This window comes from Carassius gibelio, chromosome B12 (assembly GCF_023724105.1).
Source record: "Carassius gibelio isolate Cgi1373 ecotype wild population from Czech Republic chromosome B12, carGib1.2-hapl.c, whole genome shotgun sequence".
Lineage (NCBI taxonomy): Eukaryota > Metazoa > Chordata > Actinopteri > Cypriniformes > Cyprinidae > Carassius > Carassius gibelio.
The window spans coordinates 7,760,879-7,781,906 of record NC_068407.1 but is presented as its reverse complement, the minus strand read 5'-3'; the positions used below and the strand labels follow the sequence as shown (position 1 = coordinate 7,781,906).

The following is a 21,028-nucleotide window of genomic DNA, read 5'->3' as shown; positions in this document are numbered from 1 at the left end:
ACACTCACATTAAAAAAATTACCATTTTAAAAATAAAAGCTATTAATCACCAGGGACACATTACATAAATTATAAAATAAATTCTGTTATTCTGAACTTTCTAATCAAAGAACGCTGAAAGTATGCACAAAAATGTTATGCAGCACAACAGTTTGCATTTTTGAAATGTTGAAATGTTACTTGCAATAAATCAGCATATTTTATGATTTCTGAAGGATCATGAGACATAATGGCTGCTGAGAATTCAGTTGTGCTATCAGAAAAATAAATTACATTTCAAAAACATTTTAAAATGATAATACTATTCCATATGATTACTCTTTTTAGTGTATTTTTAATCAAATAAATTGGTGAGCATTCTTCTTTCAAATAGCCATGCATTTATAAATAAAACATACACAATCAGCCATTTCTAATTTTAATAGAAATTTGCTACAGGTTTTGTTTAAATATATAAAAACAATTTCACATAATTTTACACATCAATTCAGAGCCATAGGGATTTCATATACAGAATGTTTTTTTTTAGGAAAAATGATTATTTCACTTACTTAATGATTATTTCAACTCTCTTGTTACTAAAAAATTATTGCAATACAAAACAAGAAAAAAGCATGCAATGACAGACTTTCATTTAGCAATTTATTAATAAATGTGCTATGCTGAATTGCTGAAAGCTCTTTTTATACAGTGATATCCAGTGATTTTCATATGTCCATAATGTAAAAAAAAAGAAGAATATTTTGACTCTCACAGACATTCTTTATAATAAGTAAAAAATTAAAAATAAAGATACTGGCATCAAGAAGATGTGCTTTTCTATACATAAAATGGCAAGGTTAATTAAAGACTTAAAAGCACATGATATATTGAGTCTCAGTGCACTTTTTCTTTTAAGGAAGCTTTAACCCAGCCTCCCAAAAGCTAAAACCTGTACTCATGACTTTTAAAGAAGACTTTGAGTGGTCACAAAAACACAGAAGAATTGGAAAAGAGTCTGAAGTCCCTTCAGCTGCAGTGGAACCTGTAACCCATCTCTCTCCAAAAACCTGTTTATCCTTCACATGAGGTATGATTTCCAATTTATTTGAAATGTAAAACTTTTTTGGATTTACTGACATTTTGTTCTGCAGACACAAACATTCAATATACAGAGACCAAAGAATAATATCCATATTTAAATTATGTCTTTCTGAGCTGTTCTAGTGGACCGATGGAAATAGAAATAGACCAGAACAAGAAGAAAAAGTATCAGAAGTAAGAAGAGGATAATAAATGTGACATATCCCTCATAAGGCATCAGCGGCGTGTCTGGAGCTTCAGCGGGGATCATGTTGGTCAGGTTAAGCATGTAACCTAATGTCCAGCCTGCATCACTGTCTCCTATCTGCAGCAGTTGACACAATAATCTCAATCAGTTTCCATATTCACTGGCCCCAAAATAAAAGTTTCTCAATACTTCATTTTGAACAATATATATATTGTTTTATCACTCTATTTTTAACCTACATAAAATCTAACATCTTACCTGTCTGAATACTTTTAATGAGGAATAATGTAACGTTTTTTAATAACATCATACTTACCTTCTTAATGAACCTGATGTCTTTCCAGTTGTCGGAGGTGAAATTGTATCCGTCTTCCAGAAGGGTGAGAATGTAGGTTGCTGAGAAGCAGTATTCTGAAAGGTACTTCTTATATACTTGGGGATGATTTTTAACAATCTACAAAAGCAAAACAAAAACAACAAAAAAGATAATTTAGACATCATATTCCAACAAAAATGCAACCATTCTGAACATCCTTCAGAGAGAGTTAATAAAGCATTTGACCTGGTCCCATGGTGTAGAACAGTACGCTTCTAGCTTCTTCTTTGTAGTGGTTAAAGTACCACTTGTCAGATTTAAAAAGTCCATCACAAAGAAGAAAGCTGAAAAGGCCTAGAGAGTCAAATGGCATACTTATTAGCACTAGTTATGACTTACAACCAGCCATTTAAAATGTTTCAAATAAACTGTGTACATCGTTTCTTACCCCAAAATCTCCATAGACAGAAGGCTGGAAAACACCATTAAAAGAGCATCTTGTGTAAAGACAATTGCCTGTATTAAAAATCTTTCTGATTGATTGTTGGCACTGAGACCAATTCCCAAGCCCCACATGGACGAAGTTTTCATTTGCCGGTTTCGCTTCTTTCACACAGGGTGAATTGAAGAAACTTGAAACTGTCTTGCTGTCGTTATATCCAGGGTGAAAGCAAGGATCTCTTAACTCAATGGGGTCTGTCTTAGGGAGGAAAAAAACATTTAAAAATATAAGATACAATTGCATAAGTGTCAAGTGTGGTCTATATCTTTAGACATGCATTAAATAAAAATACAATAGTTAAATTTAATCAAAGCTACAAGAAGCTTGTTCCTAACAAAGAATGTCTTGTCAAATTGAACAATGACAGCCATAATAATATTTTATTTGCTTTGAAAAGTATGCCTCATAAAGTGTGTGTAGTAAATGCATTAATATTCTACTATACACACAAGGCAAAAAGTTGTAAATAAAAAGAAACTGATTATAGGAATAGGATTTACAAAGAATTATAGTATTACAGTCTTTCTACTTTAAATTTACACATTTAATTTAGTGTTACTTGCTTATTCTTTGTAATTATTTGTGATATTTACTAGTAGTGGAAACGGCACAGTTTTTTGTCAGTGCAATATTGCTTCAATGCACCACTTTATTGTAAAGAATAAGTATAAATTTCCATAGAGTCCTGGTCTGTACAGCGTCAACTGCAATGACAAGCATACCTTTGAAGCTTTATCTGCTGACTCTAATATCTTGCTCATAGAAATCTTGAGAGCTTGGTCCTTCCCGTAACAGAGAAAGCTGTGGGTGTACAGGTGATAATCGTTTCCGTACAGCCTGAAGTCAATAGAATTGTCTTTTGATTCAATATTCTGTTGAGGTACGAAGGTTATCTGAGTAGACGCTCCACCAAGGTCCAGAGCTCCAAGCGTCCCTGTGGGCTGCATGATAAACACATCTGACAATTGGCCTTTTCACACTGAAACTCTTTCAATAATCATTCTTATACTAGATATAAAGTATACACTGTATATATTCAGCACTGCAGTTCTTTAAAAAAGGACTTTAGGTAAAAAATTATAAATCAAAATTAAAAATGTGAAACATTGCTAAATCTGGTTAAAAAGCACCATACCTTTCTCAAGTTTTCGCTCAGGTAATTGACTGTAATCCATCCGAAAGCTCCCTCTTCTTGGCCTGAGATGATACGAGCTCCCCGATAGGAGAAGGGGTAGCTCTTCAGTGATTGTGCTACTGAGGCCAGTACCTTATCTGAAGCTTTTTCATCCTCCATCCTTAAAGAAAATAAAATATGATTAGCTTTTACCACTCAACAATTAGATTGTTACCTTAAACAGCCTTACCACTTAAACAGTTTAAAACAATTTTTTAAAGTTAGTTTAGTTGGATTTAAATGTTTTTTATTTAATTTAAAACACTGTGAAATTATATTACAGTTTCAAATAAATTTTTTTTCTACCAGTTGTTATTTATTCCTGTGATGTTACACTAGCTTAGTTGAGAGTAACACTTTGGTGCACAAGAAAAGTTTCTTATCATTATTCATGCTGACAATATGTTTAACACTGATAATAAGAACTATAATTAATAGTTGAGCACCAGTAATAATTGATTAAAATAATGAAAATCAAATGAGCATATTAGAATGAAAGCTGAAAAATCAGTTTGCCATCACAGGAATAAATTATGTTTTAAAATATTTTAAAATAGTTATTTTAAAATTGATATATTTCGCAATATGTGAGCATAAGAGACCTCTTTCAAAACCATTTTGATAAATCTTATTCCACACTTTTGACAGGTGAGTTATATTCTAAATTATTCTTGGCCACTCTATACTCACTATTTGATTCTTGTGAAATGAGAATATTGAGAATTGATTACCTGAGCAGTCTCATGCCTGCTGTGGCTCCCAGGTACACAGGGGTTTCGGGGTGTCTGTGTGCTGGTATTTTCTGCTTGGCTTCCTCCATGCACTCATACAGGGATGCACCAGCCCCCTGTGGATTAGCAGAGTAACTGGAAATGCCTTTGCCTACAGGGCAGTAATAAAAACAGAAAAAAGTTTTTCAAGATTATTGCCTAAAGGCTTTTTTTCAGTATGTAAATGCTGTTGGAAATAATGTGGTATGTTTACATAACTTTTGGATAGAGGGTTCACCCAAAAGTTACATGTCTGTCATGATTTACTTTCTTTCTTATGTTTTATCTGAATGTCTGAGCTGAGGTATCATAATAGTAGTCCATATGACTTACATTTCATTATCTACATTTAAAGTCCCCTGAAGCCATACAGTAGCTCTTTATTTAATGGAAATCATGCTTGACAGTTGCGGTCACTATATGGAAAACAGCAGCTTTGCTTCCATAGAGAAGGAAAGTTCGATTTTAAATACATGGAGGAGTGAGAAAAGATTATAATTATATATTTTGAGTGGACAATTCCTTTAGCATACTGAAAAAAGGACAAGGAAAAACACTATCCAAAACATGTAACTATAAGTATTTCTCTCTGCAAATTAGGGATTACGTACCTTTCACGTTACAGGTGTGTTTCTGTCGTACCATGCCAGTGTTGTTCTCCTTCTCGGCTGGCCATTCATAGATGAACACAGAAGTGTGGGAGGAGCCTGCATCCAGAACTATTCCATACTGTCAAGTGCACAAGGACCATTGCATCAGTGAAATCTGTACAAATCTAGTGTATAACAATAACTGGTTCACTTAAAATGTTAGTCATACTTTGTATTTCTGGTGTAAAGGCTTGTTCTGGACGACAGAAATGGCCACCATGATGATGATCACCGCAGCGATAGCAGCCAGAAAGATGGCCACTGGCCTGTTCCACGAGTTCTTACCTTTTGTTTTAAAAAGAGAAAATAAAGAAAGCAGGTTGAAAACTTGCACTATTTTTAAATGCTTCTGTACTTTTTGTTTCTAGTGTAAGCATATACTGTATGTACTTTCCATATTCCATAACAATATAGCATTTTAAATTATTAACAACAGTACAGAGTGTTTGGATTCAATGCAAACTGTAAACTGAATCCATGTGTTTGTTATCTCTAAACTAGACTAAATAATAATTGTGAAGCAAATTCTAGCTATTGTTTGCCTTGTGGTGAGGCTTTTTGTGGTTTAAAAAATATTTAGTAGACACTAACATGTAATGTCAGTTTAACGGAAAAACAAACAGAGTTTGAAAGCATGATGGCACGGTGTATTCTGCTGGGCATTACAGCTGTCTCCCCATGGTGTCCACAATAAAGCCAGAGGCCTTTCGTGTGTTCAGGTCTGATGTAGAATTTTTACAGATCATGAGAATTTTCACTTTAGTGAATATCTCAGAGTTTAGGAAAATATCCAGTTTTTGTTTTCTGTGGTCACAGATGCTGGGATAGGCTCTGGCATTCCCACGTCCCTGTTGGAAATGCTGCCTGGAGAATGGATGGATTTATGGATTGGACAATTTCGGCTTAATTTTATAAGTATAATTAGAATTTATAAGAATACTTGTGGTTAAAGGGAACATTCTTCCTGTGAAATAATGTGAATTTTGTGTTCAGGGTCACTGATTAAATCATTTTTAGTATAAAATTATTTTAAAATGCTTTATTATGTGTTTTATGAATGCGTGTTTATGGAACAATTGAGATGCTCTCATTATGTGGTTTTATTAAGAAAGTTCGGGAGGAGCACGATCAGATAATCATCCAATTTGGCACAGGTGCATCTCGTTTAGCTAATCATCTTAACTAGCACACAAGCATATATATATCCAGTCTTCCTACCTCCTGTCCCACAACAGTTTTTCGGCATCCCTCCTCCACCCCAACTCCTCACTTCTAATCTATTTATCCCAAATTAGGGATAGGGGGAGTTATTTGGGTTCGGGCTATGCTCCGGGCCCTGACCCCTCCCCCAGGACAGCGCGCCAAAATATGCCTACTATTCGCCTTCAGATTAGATGTAAGGGTGAACTCGTGAATTGATGGTTTGTTAATCTAATTCATACTCAACATTGTACACCAGTGCAGTGATGGGTGAGATGTAACACCTTTAGTTCGACCAATCAAAAAAATCATTATCAAACAGGACCACCACACTCCTGAAGTTCACACATTAAAATAATGATAATAATAATTTACTTTTTGATCATGCAATTGATATTAAATTACAGAACTGGTCAAATATAAATCTGTATGTTATATAACATTAACACAAACTTTCTACAAATTTCTCCAGCATATTTAGGCTACTCTTTTGAAATATATATTTTTTTTAAATAAAAAAATAAGGGTATAATGGGTTACCATAATCCATTTGAACAAGTAAATCTGATTACCACAAGAAATAAAATAATGTTTTCAGTTAGTATTTCAGCTCTTGTCAAGCATTATGTGTGATTCACTAATTTATATTTCTACGTATTGTTAGTTTTCTACCTTATTTTGTAGCATATGGAAATTATTGAGTGTTTATGACATGTAAAGAAGACATACACATTACACATCTCCCTTATATCGAGTTTACTTCTAGTTCTTGCAAGCTCAAGCAAGCCACATTTCATTAAGTTTAATGTAAGTAAAGCAGTACTGTATATGCAGCAATGAAACATTTAAATCAACGCGCCTCACTGCGCTTTTTACCAACCCATCAGGACATGCGCTGGCTTCTCTTACTGGAAAAAACTGTTTTTTTTTTTTTCAGTTAATGTTGTTAAGTCCCATTTAACATATTATTACTGTAATTGATTCCTGCCCGCTGAATTACAGCCTAGTCTTGTGAGTTAGTTACTTTGGATTTGTTTAAGTAACGATCAATCACACATGTGTGCATAGTTCTGGCTTTGCTTGGCACAAGTGATTTCGTGTTATTTTGGGGAAACACCCTTTGTGCAAGTGGAGCCAGGCTCCAAGTGACGTTACAGGCGGGCGGGAGAAGAGTTCCCTTGTGCACCCGTTTGGGGACTGCACCACTTTGGAAACCATGTGTGAGCTGCATACTGATCAGCCTCTGGTACTGAAGCTTTTGTCTTTGGCATTCAAGTGTTCTGGTCTGAAGACTATAAACTGCATCTTAATGCAATATTTACATTTTATTTCTCAGAATTAAATTTTTTTCTTTCATTAAAAAGTCTTCATTAGAGGACACAATGGATGAAAGATGTGTCCAGTTCATGCAGGAGTTAAACACATATATCAGAAATGAGGTATAGAAATGAACTCGCTTTTAAATTTAACATGCACTGAATTTAAGGCATGCAGATGTTATTTTCCAGAACAAATAGCAGCTGTTCTCACAAAGCAATAAATAAAATGACAGAAATTATTTTCTGTTTCTCAAAAGCATGAGATATTTGGAAACCTTTATGACAGTTATATGTAATTTTATTGCTTGACAGCCCCAATTCCCCATTCCATTTGATGGGAAAAGGGATTTTTCTGGATCTTTCATAAAAATCCAGCATTCTAGTTTTACATCAGTTAATGCTATAATAAATAGTATTAATAATAAAACTTTTTAGTTTTAAATTTAAAACTAAGTAAGTACAGTTTGAAATTGCAGTTTGGGGTCAGCAATATATTTATCTTATCTTATTTGCAAAAATGTTTAAATCATTACTGTTTATTTTTAGACCTATTGTTAGTTTGTTTTTTTTGGCTGTTTTTATAACGATGTCTGGTGGCAATACTGCATCGTCGACATGCACAGGTTATTGCTGAAAGCATAGTACATCTGATAAAGGAAACGCAAAAACATCCTGATATTATCTGTCAGAGAAGTGGTCAAAAACAGTAGCATTTAACACTAGTAAAGATCTGTAGAACAAGTAGGTTACACACCAGCCATGAAGAAGTCTATGCTATGTAATTCATTCAGTAGTTACATTTTCACAAATAATGCCATAAACATTCATAAGAACACTAGACAACGTTATCAGAACAATGGTCATTAATAAAAACTATATTTTACTATAGATTATTAACACACTTTGATGCAATATGATTTAAAAATGATCATCCCTACAAAACAAAGAAAACATCTTTCACGAACACTTACATGTCTGCACGAATTCTGGGTATGGCTCACAATACTTGGCTGTATGTCAGGACACTCACTCACTTTCATGTCTGTCTCATTTAAAAGTTTAAAGTGTATATAATGAGATGTATTTGAGTTATTATAGCACAATTCTTTAACACCAACACACACTCCCGAACAATACAAATTTTTCAAGCCTGGCTACAGCCATGAGTTCCCTTATGTGTTCTGTAGAAGAAGGTCATGCAGGTTTGGAAAAACATGGGGGTGATTGAATGAACACAGACTATTATTCTTTTGACACATACGGAAGATACTTTCTTCGGACAACTTTGTCTGTTGTCCTTGTAAGACATTATTCCATCCAAATATTTTACTTGCTGCATCAGGGTCCTTAATAGTCTTTAGATGACTTGAGGTGATCAGTCTCAGTCTATTTGTTATCCATATGTTATTTAAGGTTCCTTGGTTTCCTTCCCTGAATTGAAGAAGTTCATAACTTTTGGATAATTTGCAGTTTAACCTGGACACAATGAAAACACTCTGTTATATAAGAGGGTTTTAAGATAAGATTATTCAAAATGTTTTTCAATTTTTTTAAGTCTCTTATATTCTCTTATATTCACTTATATTTCATTTGATCAAAAACATTTTGTATTGTAATATATTTTAAAATGTAATTTATTCATGTGATGACAAAGCTGAAATATATAGCCATTACTCAAATCTTCAGTGTCACACAATCCTTCAGAAATTATTCTAATATGCAAGGCTGAAAACAGTTGTGCTGCTTATTGTTTGTTCGTGGAAACAAATATTTTTTTTCAGATTCTGTGATCAATAGAAAGTTGAAAAGAGCAGCTTTTATTTAAAATCCTTTGTTACAATGCACGTACTGAATGCGACCTTGCTGAATAAAAAGATTAATTACTGACCACAAACTCTTGAATACAAGTGAAGGTCTTTTACCTGTTTCTGTCTGTTGTATATTAAAGCTATAATACAATGGTATTTACAAGGGAACACTGCCAAGTGTTTAAACAACAAGAGATCGTGCTAAATATCCAAACCCACATCAAAATGGAGACATAAGATATACTATGAGGATATGAGATGAAAAGGATATAAGATGTAAGATGAAAGATATAGGATATAACATGAAAATATCCAGTCCTCGCTGGTCTTTTTATGTAAAGACTGAGCAGACTAAGCAGATTTAAATCTAAACATTTGTTACATGTCATATTGCACAATGCACAGATCAAGACAGTGTTTAAGGAGAACAGCTGTACAAAGAAACAAGGCAAATTGAGTCCATAATCCATAGGAATGCTTCATACCAGTGACAAAATGAAAAGAAAAAAATAGCAAAATGGGAAAGTCGTGGCCTAATGTTTAGAGAATCTAACTCATAACCTAAAAAGGTTGTACAGCGCTCTCTAAAAAACTATCTCCAGGATCAGTGGCATGTCTCTTGCTTTACTTAACCAGTCTTCATTATGAAACAAAGTTGCGTTTCCTCTTGAGTAAAGGGAAACTCAAAAAAAGCTTTCTTTGTGAAATGACCTTCTTTCAAAGGATGTTTACATAGCAACCTACATGTCTCAGCTGTGAATCTTTTATTGACTGGAACACCACAGAGACGTCAATGCACACTCATGCTGCCAAGTAAACAGATTTTCTGTCTACCTGGGGTGTTCCTCTAGATTTCTGCATAGATCAGCCAAAGTTGAGACACTGTCATCATCTACTAAATCCTTTGAAAACATAGTATCTCACTGACAGAGTTTATTAGTCTTATCAGCCTGAAGAGTCACTGTAGTCCAAATCCATGACTAAGCATGTTACTTCAGGTTTAATGTCTTCTCTGTTACCCTCACCTGCGCTAACATGCCCTAGGTGCCTGAGTAAGCTTGTATGAGGTAATCCAAGTCAATGTGACACTCTTGAAACATGGTAAATAATGGTACATGCCACTTCACACCCTACATAGTGAACTCTGAAAGCGTTTCTTGCAACACAATCGTGAGAAGGCAGGATATCAGGGGTGTCCACATAGACAGTAGCTTTTCTTTCAAACAATGACGGAAGAAATTCTATTCTCCATCATTTTTTTATTTTAAGATTTTAAAACTAAATGTAAAATAACATTTTTATTATTATTTTAATTTTATAAAAGATACATTTAAGTAACATGATAATTACATTTGCGAGAAAGCGTGTTATCAAAGGTGTCAGGAAGGTATGTCTTCAGGATGTTTTGTGTTTGACGGTAGCTTGCCTTTCAGAAAATGAAAGAATGAAAGTCTATCCCTCCTTTAAATATGGATTATATTACAAAGACAATGATTGTTAATATGCATATTGCTCAAGGAGTTCTGTAGTATCTGGAGGTAGTGTATAAGATGGTTTAGTGATTTTAAATTTTACTTATGAGCTTGCAGAACATTTGCTATAATAATATAAAATCAGACTTAAAAAATTGCCATAATCTTTTAAACAACTGAGATGTTGGAGAAAATGAGGAACATGCATAATTAGGCCAGAGGCTGCAATCAGGCTCCTCGAGGGCCAACATGACAGACGTGATAATGTGCATTAAGGGTGAACTGTTTGTGTGTGTGTGTGTGTGTGTGTGTTATAAAATATGATGGAGACATTTGAATTGCTTTTTGTGTAGTTCTTTGCACTTATTTAATGGAATTAAGTTTTTACCAGGAAAGGAGTGGCCATAATGTTATTCTAATTACCTGGAGAAATGGTCAAGATATGTCAATTATTGCATCTACTAGCAGGGGCTAACTGGACAAAGCTTGACCCTTTGGTATGTCCTCAGTGTGTTGCACAGATAGCTTTAAATGAATGTTAAAGAATATCTGGAAACGAATTCTCAGCTGGCAGGTGTGAATCCCACAAACAGCACCATCAGCCAAAAGTGAAGGGCGTGAATAATGCCTCATCCAAAACTCAAACTGATGACATTTTACAATATTTTCATCATGACAAGTATTTTGAACGTGCTTTAGGCTTTTAGCTTGCAGTCATTCAAGATTTACAGTAACAAATGCTTTCCCATTGATTGTTCATTTCCCATTCATCTGTGATGCTTTTTTTTAGAAAGATAATCAAATAAACTGCCTTTCTTGCCTCTTTGCTATAGTGTAAAGTCCATTTGAAAGCAATCAGACCGTTTTATTATGTTAGAGCCAAGAAGCCTTTTTAGATAAATGGGATTAGGTTACACAATATGTAGTTTATTCAGTCTTAAAGACTGATAAAGACAAGAAATGATCCAAGAAGCATTAGGTTTAGTGGTCTAGAGAATTTGCACTCATACTTTCCATCAGAGGGAACAGCATTTGTCACACCCTTGAAACATGTGGTCAGCTTAGGCTTGTCAGCGCAAACACATGTGCGAAGAGGAACGATTATCAGCAGATGTATTTGAATCTGTCTTCAACTAAACTTCTAGAAAAGAGAGATATGTAAAAAAAAAAATTAAATAAAAAAAAGCTCAGTCTTAAGTGTTCTTCTTTAGAATTATTGTTTGGGGAAAGTGGTTTAGATCTGTGCTTTGAACTTCAAAATAAACAAAGATAATGTTGTTTTCATCTTAACAGGAAAGGCGTAGTTGACATGCATTATTTGTTTTAGGAGACACTATATTATATGGAGTTATTACTACACATCCTGTATGTGTAATATTCTCAATGCAGTGTATGAACTGAAGTGACCACGTGTGATGTATATATTTCAGGATGGTCTTCAATGAATGTTTGTTCAACTAGAAAAAGGATGTTTATTTCAACTGCTGTGCGCAATTTTAAAGGTTAGAGGAAGTGAGCTGTGAGTTGTGAAATGACTAATGACTAGACGGTCCAAACTGCAAAAAGTATCTATTTTTTAAAAGTACAGATACATTTAACAAATATTTGGATAAATATATTTTTAAAGAGATGTATTATCTTCCATTATGCCATCTTTAAAGAGATATATTATCTTCCATTATACCATACTTATTGGACATTTTTTTAAATAGATTTTCAATTTAAATACATCTATCCAAAATATGTGTATATAAATATAATGTCAATCACAAATTAATCAATATGGAAAATAACAGACTTTCCTGTGTGGAACACAGACAATTTAATCTCTTAACACTAACAAAACATTTTGAGTGACACACAAAAGTGAATTCATCAATGTAACTAATATATCAACCAATAAGCTCAAAGAAAGACAAACTGTGAAAGAATTATAATTAATCTTCGACAACCAGGAACATATTTCCTTTACTGTGGCATCTTTCTTTTGCTCAGACATGACCAGCCAAGCCCAAACACAGCTCTGCAGTTCCTGCATTAGGAATAGTCCGGAATTATTTTGTTTTTGTTTTATCATAGTTTTCTCATTCATTTCCACTTCACAATCACCCACTTAAATGCATGCCTTCTTCACTGTTGTGTAAGTTAACACTTGCAATCTGTTTGAGCATGTTAACAACACTGCTAATCCAGTGACTTTGATTGATTTATTTAAAGCAACAGTGGAAGCACTGCGTTCTATAGAGATGCTCCAGGGACACATGGAATGGGCTTTTTCCTGGCAGTCAGATGGGTCTGATGCCAAATGTTTGATTAAGCAAGAAAGGTTCATAAGAGTTTTTTGCAACTGCTCATCGCAGAGTCATTCATTTGAAAGCTGGTGCTTCAGCAACAGATATAATGCCACAGTTAATTTCATTAATTCCTTCATACATTCATTAATTAATTCATTCATTAAGATACACATCAGATTTTTGAAATACACGTGTGGGACATTTTTATATTTCAAAGAGGAAACTTTGACTGAATTTGTTTTATTTGGCAGCAAACTAACTGATAACCAGAAGCTGACTTGGTCTTAACTACTAAAACCTGGTGATAGTCGCCTAACCTGATTTTACCAAGTGAGACATGTTCCTGGGACAACATCGTTGTTGACCCTGGAACAACATTGTGATTAACCAATCAGATTTGAAGAACCAGTTTATAGATTTTGTGAAGTTTATGCTTAAAATCAGTGTTTGGTGCTTGTACATCAGTGTCATTCATCTATAATTTCCTCTGATTTTAAGGATTACTCATGGTTAAGGTTAGGTTTAGGTGTAGGGATATGGTTAAGAATATATTTTTGGAGTAAAATGTTGTTCCAGGGTCAACAAAATATGTTGACCTAGGAACACATCGGACTTGGCAAAATCAGGACGTGCGTGATAGTCAGCTTCTGATGAGTTGTTTGTGGTTGGAGATAACTTGAACTTTCAGTAAAGATTCTTGTATTACTCAGTCGAAAATCTCACAATGATTCACACATTTCATGTTTGTAAAGGTACAGCTATCATATGGGCAGTTATCTCAGGAATCATATTGCTGAGCTGAGGTAAGTTCAGCATGCATTTATTAGGAATTTCTATATTACTATATTATAAAAAATTTAATAATGTTCCTCTAAATAGATTTTAAAGTGATAAGGTGCACATTTTATCTATGACAATTGTTCTCTCAGATACTGTCATGAGTAGACCACATTCTGGCAATTAGCACTTGGGACTGTGGTTTGGGGTCTGACTCACACAGCCTACATTCCACTCACAGACCTTCAGTATGTAGTGCAAAACCTTAGTGAGGTGTGATTGCAGAGCCCTGTTCTCACACAAGCCATTTACGATGACACGCATTGTACTTCATTATGAGGGTACAAAGAAGCCATTTTGCATATTTGCATTTTGCAATATTTTCCTATATATGCCCTGTTTCAAGTCTAATTTAAATATGTAAATGCTTAACTAATATCAGACCATATTTGGTAAAATTTACATTAGTTTACAACTACATACATAAAATTTTTTGAGGATGTATTAATGCTAGCTCATGCACATTAACCCAAAAGACACACACACACACAAAACCTGTGGTCCTAAAACTATGCATCAAAACGTATTTACATAACATTTACATTTAAAAAAAAAAATTTTGGTCACACTTTACGGTCCAGTTCTCGCTATTAACAAACCATTAACTGCAACTTTTGCCTCAGTACACTCCTAATCTGCCACTTATTAATATTTAGTAACATAGTTGGTCAACTTTGGTTATTAGGTTTGGGATGTAGAATATAGTCATACAGAATATGTGCTTTATATGTAATAAACAGCCAATATGTTATTAGTTGGGATGCCAATAAGCAGTTAACTGGTCTCTTTACTAAAGTGTTACTGAAGCAGGGATAAATATATAGGATTTATTGGACCTAAGATTGCATGAACTACCAATGAAAATTCATGTTTTATTTAACTAAGATTCTTGAAATGGCCCTATAAATAAAAGGGAATCCCTTCATGCAGATTTCCAAAAAATACTCCATGTGTGGGTGGGGTGGGACTTCCTCAAGTGCACATTACTGGAATAATGAAGAATGTCTGCACTGACCTTGCTGTGCCAGCTACAGGAAGTTTAATTTGCTCAAGGCACTAACTGCAGGTAAAGGAAGATGGCACAGGGATTACATGAGTTTTCTAATTTTTGCATGCGAAAACAGAATAGTATTTTTCTTAATGAAAACATTGCAGTATTTCTATGCCTCGTGCAAGAATGCACAACTCCATATATATCCAGATATAATGCAGCTGCAACTTACTTAAATACATTTTAGACATGGTTACATTGGGGGATGTTTTGTTACTACCAGATGTTCTGTCCAATCTCAGGAAGAAATCCTCTGGTGTTATGTAATAATCTTTCTCTCACTCTTCCTCTTTTTGACGATGCCTCGGCGCTCTCAGTCCTGCACAAACTCTCACAGGCTTCTGCTGCTAAAGCAGTTAGATGAACACCAGATGCTGAAACCCGATGCCTCTGATGATCACATAGCCTACAGTGGATTCCTGTATTTTTTTTATTTTCCTTTATTTACATTGTTTCGTATAATCTGTTTACATGTCTAAACCGAATGTACCGAACAATACTGGATTATCGAGCACACTTCTACCAGTTCCTGATCTACAATAGCGTTTCTTCGAGGTCGTAAATAAATCCGATGCACGAACTTTTAAACTTTTTGACAGGTAGTTCATCAGGTTAATACAAACTGCATGCTTCAAAGGATTCTTTAAAGCGTGTAGGCTTAACTGAGAATGTATGATGTCTATCTGGAATTTTTATAGAGAGCATGTCACTGATTTAAACAATGCAAATGTTTTTGAAATACTGCATTAGTTCATTATTTAGCAGCGCACAACAGATCTGTAATTTAAAAAACATTGTGAAACCATATGGTTCTTGAACTGTCTGTCTAAAGTTAACACACAAACATGGATAAGGACAATCAATATCCACAGAACCATATTTTAAAGTTAATCTTAATATTAAGAAAGGTTGATTTAGCAGAAGAAACCTCCACAAAATCAGATAATTTTGAGTGTTTTTATAGTGATCCTGCATTGTTTTTTCTTCTTCCTTCCTTTGTGCACTCCTTTCCAAATTACATCCTGCCCTGCCGTGAACCCAATATGGTGAAGTGTGTGTTCATGTGAGTGGATGTCATAGACTCACCTCCTTGTTCATCCATGAATGCAGCGTCCTATAATCCTTTCTCTCTTTCTCTCTCGCCCTCTTTCTGACTCGTACCAACTCTAAGTGCTGTTTAGGGTGTTTGGCTCAGCTCTCTTAGAGGGTCTTTTCCATTCTTGAGGTTCTTTATGAGGCTTTATAAGGGGGCATGAGTGGGCGGGACAGACGCCAAGCTTTCTCCCTCCCTCCCTCCTTCCCTTCCTCCACCACCAACCATGTTAACAATCTGCCTGTTACCTCTCTGTTCTCAACTGTGTGTGAAGAGAGAGAGAAAGACAATGAAAAAGAGTGTGTGTGTGTGAGTGTGTGTGTGTGTGTGTATGTGTGTGTTTGTGTGTGTTTGTGTGTAAAAGAGAGAGAGAGAGAGGAGAGAGAGAGAGAGAGACTTCCGACTAACCGTTAACCACTTTTGCAACATTTTTTGTTTCTCTCTGGGTTACAACTAGCTCTGTCACTCTCGGTTGTCATAAAAAACATCAACACACAACAAAAGTCATGTTTTGTTCTCTACTTTTTTTTTTGTTCTCTCTGTTTGTGTCTGGGTCTTTCACGCAGGTGTTGCCCTGGGGGCAGGAACAGGTGTTTGTGAAAATAAATAATATCATTGACATAGGAAGTGAGAAATATGAAACTTATTGAGGATTATCTTCGATAGTACAGCATGTTAGTAGAGATAGTTACAGTATGTAAATGTGCTGTCATTCTGCTAAATATCTAATTTTGTATTCCAGATTGTCATGCAGATTTGGAATGACAGGAGGGTAATTAATTAAATACTTTGCCTAACATGTCTTTTAATACACTTCTCTCTATTCCTATTGCTCTCTGGAATTGCCAGTCCGCTGTAAACAAAGTCATTTATTATTAGTCATTCAAAGCTCAATCTAATGGCCCTGACAGAGACCTGGATCAAACCAGAGGACACTGCCACCCCTGCAGCACTCTCTCAGTTTGACTGGAAGAGGTGGAGGTACTGGTCTGCCTATCTCTAATGATTTGAAATGTAATCATTTACCATCTGTGGGTGTCAACAGCTCCTTTGAATCTCATTCAGTTACTGTACTATTACCTACCCTCTTAAAATGCATTTTGTATTTGTTATCGACCCCAGGATCATTAGGTAACTTTTTGGATGAATAGGGCTTGGGCGCCAAGTTGCATTCTGGGACGTGGCGGCCATGTTGCCAGCTTCGCGAATGTAAACATACAGCCAGTTGAACGAGAAGAGCAGAGTTGGTAGAAAGAAAAAAAGATGTCAAAATCGTGAAAAGGTTGTGGGATTTATAGGGATAGGCTAAATAGGGATGCCAGGGACCGGTATGTGGACAAAATCGGCTCTATTAACGGTTTGGATCCATATGAAATTCTCAACAAATAGTGGAGTACCGACGGAGACTTTTTGCCGCACGTTTGCATTACAGATATCTTCGGCTACCGTGTTTGTTTTGTGAGCGCCTACACTTCAGAATAGTTCCAAAGCTACAAGTCAAGTCTCATGTACAGTTCACAAATGGATGGGTTCAGGAGCTGCAAAACGGAACAGCGGCAAAACAGTATACAGTAATCCGGTGAGCTGCGCTCTAACGTTACCTAGCTGCTAGTTCAGTAACCGTTAGTGCTAACAACCATTCACACATGGAGTTTTAACAATGTGTTTCAAAAGTGTAGTTAGTAGCTGTCCACCCTCCCGTTTTTCCGGGGTTCTCACGTATTTGAGCTGTTTTCCCGCTGTCTTCCCGTTTTAGTATTTTCCTGTAAAATATCCCGTTAGCCCCTCCATCAGACCTGTCAAGTCTCTGTGTTGTTTTCCTGTTGCTACTCCTTGTCCTTCCAGTGAAACAGATGTTTTCAAAGCATCGTTTTGATTCCTTGAAAGCAACCTTAGCGTGATGTTGGGCTTTTTAAGATAGCGTTGTTGTTGTGAGAGCACGATTTCACGCCAGTCTGTAACTAAAGTCACGTGAGACCTAGCTTCACAAATCGCTTAACGTTAGTTAATGCAGCATTATTATAGTACAAATTTTTGCTGTCAGCAGAGGGATAGCAACAAAAAGATGAATGTTGAAATTACCCGTATTTTGGATGAGTAACTCAAGAAATTTCCCTTATTTTCAATGTTGACTCAAGCTATATAAATTAATATTCAGATGTTATGGTCTCCGTAGTCACGCCTCCAAGCAGGAAAGCGGTGTAAAGTTAATCCATTCTCATTTTATTTTCCCCATGGCTATTATGTGTTGCGCTATTACACCCCACAATACAGCAACGGTTGAAAATGGTTAAAATAGATTTTTAATTCATCAAATTAAGACACACGGATGAGAGGGAGTATGTCTAAACACTGCGCAGTAGTCCGAGTGGCAGTAAAGGAAGCATTCAACGTGGCGGCCACGCCAAGTAATGACGTCACGACGCCCAAGCCCTATTACATGTGCTGCTCTCAACCTTTCCTGAGGATGGCACTCCTCTAGCTACGTTTGGAGACTTCAACATCCACCTAGATAAACCTCCATCTGCAGACTTTCACACTCTGCTTGCCTCTTTTGATCTCAACCGAGTGCCAACTTCTGCTACTCACAAATCAGGCAAACAAATGGACCTTGTTTACACACGACACTGCTCCACTGATCATGTACTGGTAACACCACTGCACACTTCCTCCTCACTCTTAACCTCAACCTCCTGACACTAGAGGTGTGCGATACCGCTAGATTTGGTATCGATCCGATACCAAGTAAATACAGGGCCAGTATCGCCGATACCGATACCAATATCGATACTTTTTAATAATTAAGGTGGATGTGTCTTCAACCTAAATCTAAATTAATTTTCATGACTTTTAATTTGTTTATGTGATTTGCATTTTGGGTTATTAATCAGTACTACAAAAGCTTTTGTTCAGAAACAACTTTTGGTTACTTCTGATTTATTTAAATAAACAAAGTTACAAAATGATTACTTCACAAATATAAAAAATGTAAAAACAAATTCTCTTTTCAAGTAGCATGTTAATAAAAAAAAATTTTCTCCTCTTTAGTGCACTTCTTTTCAGTATTTTTTTCTTAAAGTCACAAAGTTTTACTTCACAATATAAAACAAATTCTCCTTATACAAAATTCCTGAAGCCGACATCTTCCACTATGGAAAGAGGCTGCAGGTCCTTCACAATCATTTCTGATAGGCGCCTTGTAATATCCACTGCTCTTGGAGAATCAGCTATTGAAAAATAATAAAAATAATTAAGTCTGGTACACATCTAGGTGAAATTTAAATATAGAAACTAGTATCCCTTTCACAGCTAACACAAAAAGGGTAGATCGGCCTGAAAATACAGCCATACAACGCTCCTCTTTCTCTGCCTCTGACCGACTGCTGTTAGAAATGCGCGGCTGAGCGGTGCGCGCGCCTGACTGCTGGTGGTAGCGCTAGTGGTGAGTCACGTGACGGTACAACACAGGAGAGGGGGCGGAGAGCAGTGTCGAGCACGAGCAGCACTCTTGAGAGCTTGCTCTGCTCTGTGACAGCAGCAGCATTTTGACAAACACGGCCAGGTCGCAAAACGAGAGAAACTGAAACTTAAGTATCGATATTTTCCCGTTGGTATCGATCAATACCGATACCAACGTTGGTATCGATATTATCGATATAAGTATCGATCTGCCCACCTCTACCTGACACAACACATAGCCCTTCACATGATGCCATCTTTTGGCGTAACCAACGCTCACTCTTACCCTCCTGGCTATCTGCTATGGTTTCATCTTCACTTCCTTCCCCTAAACTGTTATCATCTTTTGATGCTAATAGTGCTACTGATACTTTCTGCTGCACTTTTACATCTTGTTTAGACACTGTTTGCCCCTTGTCTCCCATACCACCCCTCCAGTCCCTTGGTTATCTGAGGTTCTCCGTGAACATTGTTCTAAGCTTAGAGCTGCTGAAAGGTTGTGGTGCAGATCCAAAAGTATTACTGACTTTAATGTGTATCCATCGCTCCTCTCTTTCTTCTCTGCTAATCACTACACCGCTTAAAGGACATACCTGTAGTACCATAACAAAATTAACATGCTTTTTAAAACATTTTCCTCGCTCATTTGTCCTGCATGAACTCTGACGACTTTCCCACATTTTCCATGCTTGATCTGTCCGCTGCTTTTGACACAGTTAACCCCCAGATCCTCCCGTCAACCCTACTGGCAAAAGGAATCTCAGGAACCGGACTCCAGTGGTTTGAGTCTTACCTATCAGATGATCCTTCAAAGTATCTTGAGCCCCTTTCACACTGTGATTCCGGTAAAAACACGGCTAATGTGTCCTGGCAATTGTTCCCGGGTCGCTAGATTTTGCACTTTCACACTGCCAGTGATTACCCGGAATATGTGCTTGCTTTCACACAGAACCCGTAAAGGTCCCGTGATGACACGTTAGGAACTAAATGGTCTCTGATTCATTACAGTTTGCACATATTTTTTTGTCTCGAACGTTGATCTTCCTTCAAAACACATGGTAAAAAAGTTGCGCGATAACGTGCAATGTTACTAGGTCCCCTAACCGGGATCTGTCCCTGAATCAATCCCGGAACGTGTTTGCTTTCACTCAGAATTGTGCCACCCAAAAGAAGCAAAAAGTCACTTTTACGGACTTTTAAATTAAATATTCCCTCCTGGTGGAATGACCTGCCCAAATCAATCCGAGCAGCTGAGTCCTAGCCATCTTCAAGAATCGGCTAAAAACTAATTTTTTCCATCTGTATTTGATCCTCTAACTCTAGCACTCTCTATTCTAATTATATTCTTTAAAAAAAAAAAAAAATTATACTTTGCTGCTTGTTTTCTTAACAAAAAAAGGAACTAGCTTTCTAATATTTTAGCATTCTGTCTGTTTTCTTTTAATTCATTATAAAATTTACAAAAGCAAAAAAAGACCTCTAACACTAGCTTGCTCTATTATTTTTCTATTCTGTCTGTTTTATTTTTATGTATTATATTATTTAAAAAGCCTTTGCTAAGCTTACTGAGACTTGCTATAGCACTTGTATATCATTGCTCTTTTGTTGCATTGATTGCTTCCATTTTATAGAAGTCCCTTTGGAAAAAAACGTCTGCTAAGTGACTAAATGTAAATACAGTATATATATATATATATATATATATATATATATATATATATATATATATATATATATATATATGTATGTATGTATATGTAAATATGTATGTATATAATGTTGTGCACATATATCTTGTGATGCCTCTCGATAC

At 35.8% G+C, this 21,028-nt stretch overlaps 1 protein-coding gene across 1 annotated transcript; it reads right to left on the bottom strand.

Moving 5' to 3' along the window:
* Positions 1–314: 314 nt before the first annotated feature.
* LOC127969316 (ectonucleoside triphosphate diphosphohydrolase 1) lies at positions 315–20,562 on the bottom strand. The gene is made up of 11 exons (XM_052571176.1): positions 19,439–20,562; positions 15,750–18,449; positions 4,852–4,967; positions 4,644–4,761; positions 3,994–4,144; positions 3,224–3,383; positions 2,811–3,029; positions 2,035–2,286; positions 1,833–1,940; positions 1,587–1,724; positions 315–1,387 (listed from the first exon to the last, which is right to left on the bottom strand). The coding sequence occupies exons 2-11, from the start codon at positions 15,763–15,765 to the stop codon at positions 1,178–1,180; spliced, it is 1,488 nt and encodes a 495-aa protein (XP_052427136.1). The 5' UTR covers positions 15,766–18,449; positions 19,439–20,562; the 3' UTR covers positions 315–1,177.
* Positions 20,563–21,028: the final 466 nt, after the last annotated feature.

What these genes read in the sequence shown, in the direction of transcription:
- LOC127969316 (XM_052571176.1), bottom strand. An exon ending in CTTTACACCAGAAATACAAA is followed by an intron (nt 4,762 to 4,851) that starts GTATGACTAACA and finishes TGCACTTGACAG; the next exon opens with TATGGAATAGTTCTGGATGC. An exon ending in GCAGGCATGAGACTGCTCAG is followed by an intron (nt 3,384 to 3,993) that starts GTAATCAATTCT and finishes ATTTTCTTTAAG; the next exon opens with GATGGAGGATGAAAAAGCTT.